Here is an 11903-nt window from a genome sequence, read left to right on the forward strand (position 1 = left end):
CTGGACAGAAGTAAGATACTGTAGTTCATCCTCACAAAGACACACAACATGAACACAGCATGAGCACAAAGAGACACGGCTCATTTTTTCTGCACTTAAAGAGCTGCTGGTTTTCCTCTCTGTCTACCAGAATCCATCAGAACCCAGGACCAGGATCAGAACCAGGACCAGGACCAGGACCAGGACCAGGACCAGGACCAGGACCAGGACCAGATTCCAGCAGTGTGTCTATGAAGAGTGATCGATCAAAGGATGGCTTCATTCACTTTAAAAGACGACAACCCTCAGCTGGACAGAAGTAAGATAGTGTAGTTCATCCTCACAAAGACACACAACAAAAATACAAAGAGACACAACATGAACACAAAGACACAACCTGAACACAACATGAACACATAGGTTAACCCTAATCCTTCAAGAGCGATGATTTGATGGATTGTTGGATTAGGGTAATTTTGTCGTTATATACTATACGAAACTGTTACTTATCTAAACCGACAATTCAGAAAAGTTTGTTACCTTGCTGACATGTTTCGACAGCTTCTGCTGTCTTCCTCAGAGCGTCATCTGACGTTTGGTGACGTGTCCTTTTTATCACGTCAGTTTGACAGATCTGTCAAAATCTGTCAAACTGACCACGCCTCCCGCCGTCCGGTGGCCTCCGGAGGATGTAGGCCCCCTCGTCCCAGTTCATGATGTGGCCCGCCTGCTTCCTGATTTCGATGGCTTCCTTGATCCATCGTTTCAGTTTATTTGTCTCCGAGGTTATAATCCTCCCCCGTCCCAGTCCATAACTTGGTTCTCTCTTCTGCAGTGGTCTGTGATGGCTGATTTCTTATTTTCTTGTTCAGCTTGCTCTTTTTGTGCTCTTGTGAAACATCCAGTTGTTTCCTTTTTACATTCTGTTTAGTGTTCCTTTCTTCTTGTTTTGAATGACCTGCCTGTTTCACCAATATATGTTTTGTTACATGATTTGCACGGTATTTCATAGATGATGTTACATTTATTGTCCAGTTCTATTCTGTCTTTGAGATGGACTAACAGCTGCTGGAGTTTTGTATGTGGTTTTACTGCAGTGTTGATGTTATATTTTCTCATAATGCGTAGTATTGGTTCGGTTATCCCACGGATATATGGAATGGTGATTAAGTCCTTATTTTTATTGTCCGATTTTTGTGTGTGTTTTGGTTTTGCTACCTTTTTCTTTTCTCTTTGGTTTTTGCTTGTTGTTTTCCTTTGGTTATAGCCCATGTCGGATATCGGCAGTTTGTAAGTGCATTCTTGATATGTTTTTCCTCCTCCTGTCTGTATTTATCGTCCGTTATGATACTAGTCCATTCGTAGAGTGTTCTGACTACTGAAAGTTTGTGTGCTGTGGGATGTTCTGATGTCCAGAGGAGGTACTGGTCCATGTGTGTAGGTTTTCTGTAAACTGTTATTTTGAGACTGCCGTCTTCACTTTGGCACCAGATATACAAAAACAGATAAGTTTGCACTTAAAACATACACACGAAGCAGAATTCATTATAACGAAAAATCGCCATATACAAAAATTAAACAAGTTAAGAGAAAGAAAGAACAGAAACAAGCACGTACATACAAAATTCAACAATAAATGGGTAAGAAACCTTTCTCAACATACCCTCACAGAACCAGAACAAGCAGTTTTAACCAGAGGGCTTAACTTCGCTATTAACACCAAAAAGTTCAATCTTGGTCTTATCAGACCAGAGAATCTTATTTCTCATAGTCTGGGAGTCCTTCATGTGTTTTTTCAAACTCTATGCAGGCTTTCATGTGTCTTGCACTGAGGAGAGGCTTCCGTCGGACCACTCTGCCATAAAGCCCTGACTGGTGGAGGGCTGCAGTGATAGTTGACTTTGTGGAACTTTCTCCTATCTCCCGACTGCATCTCTGGAGCTCAGCCACAGTGATCTTTGGCTTCTTCTTTACCTCTCTCACCAAGGCTCTTCTCCCACCATTGCTCAGTTTGGCTGGACGGCCAGGTCTAGGAAGAGTTGTGGTCGTCCCAAACTTCTTCCATTTGAGGATTCTGGAGGCCACTGTGCTCTGAGGAACCTTGAGTGCTGCAGAAATTCTTTTGTAACCTTGTCCAGATCTGTGCCTTGCCACAGTTCTGTCTCTGAGCTCCTTGGGCAGTTCCTTCCACCTCATGATTCTCATTTGCTCTGACATGCACTGTGAGCTGTAAGGTCTTATATAGACAGGTGTGTGCCTTTCCTAATCAAGTCCAATCAGTTTAATTAAACACAGCTGGACTCCAATAAAGAAGCAGAACCATCTGGAGGAGGATCAGAAGAAATGGACAGTATGTGAGTTAAATATGAATGTCGCTGCAAAGGGTCTGAATACTTCTGACCATGTGATATTTCAGTTTTTCTTTTTTAATGAATTTGCAAAAATTTCTACATTTCTGTTTTTTTCTGTCAAGATGGGGTGCTGAGTGTACATTAATGAGAAATAAAATGAACTTTTTTGATTTTGGCAAATGGCTGCAATGACACAGAGTGAAAAATTTCAAGAGGTCTGAATACTTTCCGTACCCACTGTAAATGTTGCTTATTGGAATAGATGTGGTTTTGTTGCTTTAGGAAGTCATTGCTGTGATTAGACTGGGGGTCATTATGTCCAGGTAATGATGATAATTGTTGTTTGGGGCCCTAATGATTCTTTGGGTGCCTTAAAGATAGGGGTTGATCTGTAGGGTCTCGTTCCATGACCAGATGTCTTCTAATTAAGACCCCGTGTCTCAATGAGATTATCTGTAGAAATGAAAGTTAAATAAAATCAAATCTCTTTGTAATTCTAGTGCTACTTTCTGCCTTATCTGGATATCAAATCAAATCAAACTTTATTTATATAGCACTTTTCATCCATTTAAAATGCAACACAAAGTGCTTCACAAAATAAAAGAATAAAACAACAGAGAGAATAAAAAACATAGTATAACCAACAATATCCCGCTTCCAGCTATATACACACATGCGCTCACACACACTCACAAAACACACACACACATACACACACATGGTGCTGAGACACGGCAGGGCACTGAGGAACCATGTGGGGAAACACCTATGGGAGCCCTCCACACCGAGATGCGCCACAGCCCACAGAGAGCGCCGCCACAGAGACCACCCAGACGCCGATGGACAGGGGCAGACCCCGCACTAAATGCAGAGCCGCCCCTGCCCCTCGGGCCCAGGAGGCCTCCAGGGCAACGCCCCCCGCGGGCAGACCGGGCATACATCCCAGTGTGGAGGCCTCCCATGAGGAAACACCGAAGCTAAAAACTAAAAGACTAACGAAAAAAAAGCAGGTATAATGCATAAAAATTAAAAGCTTTAAGAAAGTTAAAAATGTAGAGATAAAATAGACAAATAATAAATAGTAAATAATAAATAATAATAATAAGGTTTTAAGATATAATACTGATAAAATGCATAACTAAGAACAAGTCATAAGAAATATAAGAAGTAAAAATAACATAATAGAAGAATTAAAAGTTTAAAAGAAATTAGTTAAAAGCCAAACCAAAAAGGTGAGTCTTGCGCCTCCTTTTAAAAACATCAACAGTCTCTGCAGTCCTGATGCTGTCCGGCAGGCTATTCCATAGTGGCCATAATGGCTGAAAGCAGCCTCCCCGTGGGTTTTTGTATTAACTCTAGGAATAATTAAAAGTCCAGTGCCGGAGGACCTCAGGACCCGCGAGAGTTGATATGATAAAAGCAGGTCAGATAAATAAGAGGGCCCAAGACCATTAAGACATTTAAAAACTAATAAAACAACCTAAAAATCGATCCTGAAGCATATATAGCTAGTATATAGCTGTTATGTGTGAATTTCTCTGGTGAGGGATCAATGAAGTTGATCTTATCTTAATCCTCTGGTTTTTCCAGCCCACTCTGTGGAACATACAGGCTGCATCACACCATCATTCTGTTATGGGGAAAACGCTCTTACTTGTTTGTATTTCTTCAAATGCATCCCAGTTATCATTCATTCAACATAGTGACAGCTGGACTTGTTGTGGTGGAACATTAGCATGCAGGGAGACAACCACTGTGATTAAAATGATAATTCCCCACAAAATCTATCAGAGCTGCATTATTGTGTGATCCAGTAGCTAAACTTGTGTTTCAGTTTGATTTTAAGTGCAGTAGTTTGCTGCCTGGAGGTAGCTGTTTGCTGTAACAAAGAAAACATTAACTCACTGATAGTGGAAGGGGGTAGAATTCTAACTGAGATAAATGTGCAATAGCAGGCTGATAGCCACAACCTTTCCTCATGGTTAGACTGCTGTAACTTACTGTACCTGGTATTGGTCGGTCCTCACTGTCTGGTCTGCAGCTGCTGCAGAATTCTGCTGCCAGACTTTTAATACAATAACTCTATTAATCCCTGAACGGAAGTTTAATTAAAAATAATTAATTATTTTTAACTGACACCAAAACAAAGGACTGTTACATGGGGGAGTCAGAGAACCCAGATGCAGACACAAAAGCAGACAAGCTGGTTGTAGAAGAAAAAGGAACTTTATGTAGAATGAACAAAAACCTGTGGATGCAAGCTAGGGAGGAACTACGGATAGGCAGAGATGAAGGACTGAAAGCTGACAAAACCTAATTAGAAAAACAGGCAAGACTACCAAAATCAACAAAATTCTGGACTAACAACAGAGGGGAAAATCTAAGTAAACCACAAATGAATAATCTAAACTACTCCAACAAAACTGGGTACTTAGAACAACTAACTAAACAAATGGAGTTTCTCCCTGACAATGGGCAGGTGAGCAGGTTCAGGAAATCCGGGAAAAGGTGGAACACAAAACAATAGTGATGTTACGAGATGTGCCGAGGCTTCGAAGCGTGTGTCGAGTAATGGAGGGGGCGTTTCCATGAAGCGCGTATCGAGGCTTGCTTCATTTAGGGGAGGAGCCAAAAATGATGACGTCCGAAGCCTCCTTGCCTGGCTGAACCATGTGACTGCTTTGGAAAGTGGTTCAGATTTTACCGTGAGGCCTGACAGTAGAATGAACCCCTCAGGCTCCGTTCAAAACATGGGTTTTTGATAGAGAGTTGTGGTCAGTCGAGAGTTTGGATCGTTTCGATAGGGTTTTGATAGTCTGGATACTAGAGTTTGGATAGTGTTTATATAGTTTGGATATGGTTTGGAGAGTTTAGAGAGAGAGATAGTTTGGAGATTGAGGAGAGAAAGACAGGTGATAGGAAGCAGCCAACCAGGAAGTGGAAAATTTCCCCTGTGTGGGAACATTTTGATTTTCTAACTCCTAATAAGGTAAGCTAAATCTAACATTATTACAGACACATTAGGTTTGCTTATCAAGAAATGTATTTTTCACCATTTATTTTATTCAAAGGTGAGGTGTTTATTGTGTTTGTCAAAAAAAAAGGAATCGTTTAAAACCAGAAACTGTTGAAAACCTGTTACTTCTGAATAAAATGAATGAAATCTCCCCTTTCCTGTACATCCTTGTCTAAGTTACACAAGCATATTCAGTACAGTCTTCCTCGTTCCACAAGCACTTTCACTGTCCTCTGCCTGCATAAGGCCATGCCATTTTCCTAAGGTCACAGAAAGACGTTATTTCACAACCTGCCACATTATATGATACTACCATTTTGGGGAAAATTTACACTCACAGAATACATGAAAATATATTTTATTATACACATATGTGATCATTTGTCTATAGACATTATTTGATCTTACATTTTTTTGTTTTTCATAGTCATTCCCAACAGCTATAATGAACAATGATTCAATGCATCAGGCATGTGGTTGAGATACAGCTGCCTGTGATTATACACTTGACCAGTAGGCGGTTTCGTGTGCTCATGAAACTTCAAGAAATGAACCCTTTCTCGAACCAATTGGCTCAAGTGGTTCAATGCCTCATGAGGCTTCATCTCACCATCACTACAAAACAGAGTTTCAGCAGGTTGGAGACAGAATAGAAACAGGTGGGGCTGGAGCCTTATAAGCGTAAGCTTCTTCCATCCCCTTTTCAAATCACAGGAATGTAAATTTGTACTTATATATATATTATTATTATTATTTGTTGTAAAAAGTATGAACTATGTCATTGCACCCCAGTACTGATTTGAAATAAAAAAGAAAAAAAGAAAAAGAAACAGGTGGGAATCCAAACAGGGAAGGTCAGTCCAGATGGTGGAAATAAACTGGAATCAGGGGGAGTACAGGGGTAGAACTGTGTCCATGAAGCGTGGAGATGATGCAGAATACAAGAGTCTATGGTCCAGCAGGGAGTCAGTGACTGAGGGGCCGTTCACACAGGTGAAAACGGCAAAATATTTCAACAAAACACCCTACCGTTTATACGAGGACGGCGTTTTGGGGGCTTGAAAACGCAAAAATTTGAAACCGGCCTCCAGAGTGGAAAAGTAGAAAACGCTCCGCCGTTACGTTTCCGTCTAAACACGTGATTACGTCACATACGTGCTTTGGTTTGCCGGCCGGTACAAGCGGGTACAAGGACGTAAACAAAGATGTGTGATTATTTCCATCCTGCGTACCTTCAAGCAACTCTGGCAGCTCTATGTACACTACAGGAGTCGTACCAACAAACGTACAGAATCTGTACAGATTCCATTCATCAACATTTACCGCAGCGGAGATCCGAAAAGGCAGATAGTAAGCATGCGCATAGACATGGCGGAGTTTTATCACAGCGCCACCCAGCTGCCTGGCATGCATATCCAATCGAATTCCACACACTATAGAGTCACCGTATATACGCAGATTTCCTTCAAAACCGCTCGTCTAAACGTGAAATGACAAGACGCCACTTTTGCGTTTTCTGTTAGGATGGTCCTCGTATAAACGGCCCCTGAGCTGGATTTATATAGTGGTGGTGTAATTGAAGACAGGTGAGGTAAATGGGCTGATCAGTGCAGGTGAATCACAGAGCAGTAATCAGGGCTGAATCCCAAACCGCCCCCTACACACTATCCCTACACACTACCCCTCCGTTTGCGCGTTCCCGCGGAGGGTCCTCCATATTAAGGGCCGTCCCAAACCGCGTAGTGCGGAGGGGGAGTGGACTGTTCAGCCCTTAAATAGCGAGTCTGCATCGATGCTCACTCTGGACAACTTTTTCAGGAAGTGCAACGTCGAAATGGAGGAGGAAACAAACATATCGATGTAAGTTCCACATGCGTCCATTATTTCTCCCACGCCTTTTTCACCCTGACAGAACATCACAAAAAGAGTGATGTAAAAAGATAAATCAAAAGAAACAAATCTTCTTCTCTGCTGACGTTTGATTTAATTGTGCACCCCCTGACACCTCAAAATTTGAACACAACTGACAGAATTCATTTATTCATTCATTTGTTGGATTTGAAATGCCAGAAAATAGGATTGGAAAAAATGTGAGTGAAAAAAGTGGGACGCTTTCGTATTCTGGAAGCAGCAGCGATCCTTGTTAGTTGCAACCTGTGCCACAGTGCTGCAGCCGTGCACAGCAGGCGTCTTTGTGTTACCATGGCGATGACGTCTTCCGTTTTCCGGTGAGGCGACAGGGCGTCCCATTCCTGACGATCGTATTTATACCCTCCCCCTTCAATAATAGGTGCCCTCCACAGCTGCGAGTGTGACTTCTTTTGGAGTGACACTCGGTAGTGGAGGGGGAGTGTGTAGGGGGCGGATTGGGATTCAGCCCAGGAGTGTAGGCAGGTGAAAGAGAGTGAGACAGGCAGAAAGACAGAGACCAACAGATGCAGACAAAGGGAGACACAGAGGTACGAGACAAGGACAGAGAGATGACATAGGACGAGTGACGGCGAGAAAAAGGGGAGAGAGACCAGAGAGAGTGAGAATAGGGAGAGACAGATGACAGACAGGAAAAGAAGGAAGAAAGAAGGGAGAAGCACTGAGAAGAACGGGGGCAGGAGCAGGACCATAACAAGGAAAGCTTTAAACCTGTCCTCTCATGAACACACTAGTTACTGGTTCAATACGGAATTGATTTTAAGGTGGTTTTATGTATGAAACCATGCAAGGGTTGGCACCTTGGGACATTTCTGAACCTCTTTGCTCCTCCTCCACCTCAAAGCCTCATATCACCTTGATCAGACCAACTGCTAATAACTGTTCATGACTTCACTGTGTTGTCATTTGTCTGTGTGGACAGATGTGAGATCTAACTGTTGATGCTGATCCACAGAGTGGACCAGCAGAACTCAGAGGTTCCCAGAGTTCAGTCTGACCAACAGCATCACCTGGACTCCATATTCATGGTGAGTTCATGGACAAGTTCTTCTCCACCTGTTGTGTTCAGGCGTCTCCATGCTGCTCTTTGTAGACCAGTAGACTGTCAGTGTGTCCAACATGGATCTGATGTTTGGCTCCATGATTTGACTCTGATGGACTCATTCACACATTTCTCTGTTCCAGCTGCTGGAGGACAACATGGTGACTTTTGTGAAGAAGGAGCTGAAGAAGATGCAGAAGGTTGTGAGTCCAGATTACCCAGAATGTTCAGAGAGTCAGAGGGATGATGATGAGGAGTTGGAGGGTGATGATGAAGATCAGAGGAGCAGCAGAGAGATGCTTCAGCAGATCACAGTGTTGTTCCTGAGGAGGATGAAGCAGGAGAAGCTGGCTGACAGTAAGAGGATTTGTGTAAAGACTGAAGCTGCTGATCAACAGAACATTTACTAAAGTCTCAGAATATATTCACAGAATCCGTCTTGAGGAGAATGAACTGCTGTAATGTTTACTGTCATTTATTCATTGATCTCATGTTGTTTTTTCATTCAGAACTTGCTGCTCCAGTTTGTAGACGTAAACTTAAATGTGGTCTAAAGAAGAAGTTCCAGAGAGTGTTTGAGGGCATCGCTAAAGCAGGACAGTCGACCCTCCTGAATGAGATCTACACAGAGCTGTACATCACAGAGGGAGGGACTGCAGAGGTCAATGATGAACATGAGGTCAGACAGATTGAAGCAGCATCCAGGAAAGCAGACAGAGCAGAAAGAAGCATCAGAGCAAAAGACATATTTAAAGGCTCACGTGGAAGAGATGGACCAGTCAGAACAGTGATGACAAAGGGAGTGGCTGGCATTGGGAAAACAGTGTTAACACAGAAGGTGACTCTGGACTGGGCTGAAGACAAAAGCAACCAGGACATCCACTTCATGTTTCCATTGACTTTCAGAGAGCTGAATGTGGTGAAAGAGAGAAAGTTCAGCTTGGTGGAACTTGTTCATCACTTCTTCAGTGAAGCCAAAGCAGCAGGAATGTGCAGGTTTGAAGACTTCCAGGTTGTGTTGATCTTTGACGGTCTGGATGAGTGTCGCCTTCCTCTGGACTTCCACAACAATGAGATCCTGACTGATGTTACAGAGTCCACCTCAGTGGATGTGCTGCTGACAAACCTGATCAGGGGGAATCTGCTTCCCTCTGCTCGCCTCTGGATAACCACACGACCTGCAGCAGCCAATCAGATCCCTCCTGACTGTGTGGACATGGTGACAGATGTCAGAGGGTTCACTGACCCACAGAAGGAGGAGTACTTCAAGAAGAGATCCAAAGATGAGGAGCAGGCCAGCAGCATCATCTCCCACATGAAGACATCACGAAGCCTCCACATCATGTGCCACATCCCTGTGTTCTGCTGGATCACTGCTACAGTTCTGGAGGAGCTGCTGAGAACCAGAGAGGGAGGAGATCTGCCCAGAACCCTGACTGAGATGTACATCTACCACCTGGTGGTTCAGACCAAAGTCAAGAAGGTCAAGTATGATGGAGGAGCTGAGACAGATCCACACTGGAGTCCAGACAGCAGGAGGATGATTGAGTCTCTGGGAAAACTGGCTTTTGAGCAGCTGCAGAAAGGAAACCTGATCTTCTATGAGTCCGACCTGACAGAGTGTGGCATCGATCTGGGAGCAGCCTCAGTGTACTCAGGAGTGTTCACACAGATCTTTAAAGAGGAGAGAGGGCTGTACCAGGACAAGGTGTTCTGCTTCATCCATCTGAGCGTTCAGGAGTTTCTGGCTGCAGTCTACATGTTCCACTGTTACACCAACAGGAAGGAGAAGGTTCTGGAGGATTTCCTGGGAAAAGACTGGAAAGATGAGGGGAGAGACACTCTGGATGTGTTCCTGAACAGAGTCATGGAGAAATCCCTCCGAAGTAAAAATGGTCACCTGGACCTGTTTGTTCGCTTCCTTCATGGCCTCTGTCTGGAGTCCAACCAGAGACTCTTAGGAGGCCTGCTGGGTCAGACAGAGAACCATCCAGAAATGATCCAGAGAGTCATCAACAACCTGAAGGAGATGAACAGTGATGAAATGTCTCCAGACAGAAGCATCAACATCTTCCACTGTCTGATGGAGATGAAGGATCTCTCAGTACATCAGGAGATCCAAGAGTTCCTTCAGTCAAAGAACAGATCAGAGAAGGAACTCTCTGAGATCCAGTGCTCAGCTCTGGCCTACATGCTGCAGATGTCAGAGGAGGTTCTGGATGAGTTGGACCTGAACAAGTACAGAACATCAAAGGAGGGAAAACGGAGGCTGATTCCAGCTGTGAGGAACTGCAGAAAGGCTCGGTGAGTCCAGATGTGATGAACATGATCAGTCAGTGTCGATCAGTTGTTCAGTTCTTCAGATCTTCTCATTAGAACATCTCATTATTCTGAATGTTCCATTTATTTATTCCAAACATAACATGTCAGCTGTGTTTAGTCTCAGATGTTCTTGAGCCGTTTCAAATGCTGTGAAAATGTCAGTCACAAATTTTCTCCTTCATCCTTTACATACAGTTAGAGGTGAGATCACTGAGCTAAAGACATCAGCTTTTTCTGTTGGAGGACTTTTTATTTGGTTTTGACATTTAGGTCCTGAAATGTAAAATAAATTAATGGAAGTGACTGATGAAGCTGGCCGTATGGAAAGAACATTTAAAGAGGGTTTGACGTTAACTTCATGCAAATGAAGTCGACGTTCCATTGTACTGACTCACGTCAAACTCTATCAGTAACGTTCATCACAACAACATCTTTGGATGAGCTAATCTATGCAGAGCTCTGCTAATCCGAAGGCAAAGTACTTTAAAACAGCAGAAGTCTGTCCATGTAGTGGTGCAGGTCATTTTTCTAAGGTCAGATGATAGGCTGTATTGGGTGAACGAGATTGTGTTCGACATGAACTCTGCTTTATAAGATATATCTATTGCTAATTAGTACCCAAAAAAGTTTCTACTCACCGTTTGCAGTCATTTTTTAATAATTAGTGTTTTTGTGTCCGTCTTTTTTTTTACTGTGGCGTAGTGATATTTACACGGGCGGACGAGGATTTGCAGTGCGTGCAGTGCTTTTTGGTCACGTGGACCAATAGGAGCCGGTTCTCTTGCTGTGGTATCAGATCAAAACAACATGGCGTCGACTGTATCTACCACAGATACGAGGAAAGATGACGAAAAGAAAAGAAAGACAAGGAAACCGCCTTCAAAAGTTACTAAAAAAAAAGGATCGAAACGATGCTATATGCATCTCACAGATGTCCAGGGCGAAGACTTGCAGGACTTTACACGGAAACGGTGGGAAACTTACACAACCTGCGTTTAGGCTGTATTGGGACCATGGAAAAAGTGCCTAGAAAGTGAATTTCGCTCCACTGCGCTGGATCTATGTGTTCAATGCATTTTTTCATAGACAATACCCTTCTCGACTCTGGGTTAAAAGTTCTACTCAGAATATTTGTCTGAACTTTGTCACCAGCCAGAAATGTATCTTTATGAGAATACCCAAAAAACGAAAATCTGGTGCTGCTGTTTTTGCTTGTTTTAAGTGCTATGTTAATTCTGGCAACACAAAATCTTTATCAAATGTC

The 11903-nt window shown here is 43.1% G+C and overlaps 1 protein-coding gene across 1 annotated transcript; it reads left to right on the forward strand.

Annotated features, from left to right (window-relative positions):
* Positions 1 to 7471: 7471 nt before the first annotated feature.
* On the forward strand, positions 7472 to 10625 carry LOC127534487 (protein NLRC3-like). The gene is made up of 3 exons (XM_051949737.1): positions 7472 to 8303; positions 8461 to 8674; positions 8827 to 10625. The coding sequence occupies exons 1-3, from the start codon at positions 8217 to 8219 to the stop codon at positions 10623 to 10625; spliced, it is 2100 nt and encodes a 699-aa protein (XP_051805697.1). The 5' UTR covers positions 7472 to 8216.
* The last annotated feature ends 1278 nt before the right edge of the window (positions 10626 to 11903 follow it).

Source organism: Acanthochromis polyacanthus, chromosome 6, assembly GCF_021347895.1.
Source record: "Acanthochromis polyacanthus isolate Apoly-LR-REF ecotype Palm Island chromosome 6, KAUST_Apoly_ChrSc, whole genome shotgun sequence".
In the NCBI taxonomy this organism is placed as follows: Eukaryota; Metazoa; Chordata; class Actinopteri; family Pomacentridae; genus Acanthochromis; species Acanthochromis polyacanthus.

Excerpts from the sequence above, each read along its gene's own strand:
- LOC127534487 (XM_051949737.1), top strand. The coding sequence starts at position 8,217 with ATGCTGATCCACAGAGTGGACCAGCAGAACTCAGAGGTTCCCAGAGTT. Across the intron at positions 8,304-8,460 it reads ACCTGGACTCCATATTCATG|CTGCTGGAGGACAACATGGT; the intron begins GTGAGTTCATGG and ends TCTCTGTTCCAG. Across the intron at positions 8,675-8,826 it reads GCAGGAGAAGCTGGCTGACA|AACTTGCTGCTCCAGTTTGT; the intron begins GTAAGAGGATTT and ends TTTTTCATTCAG.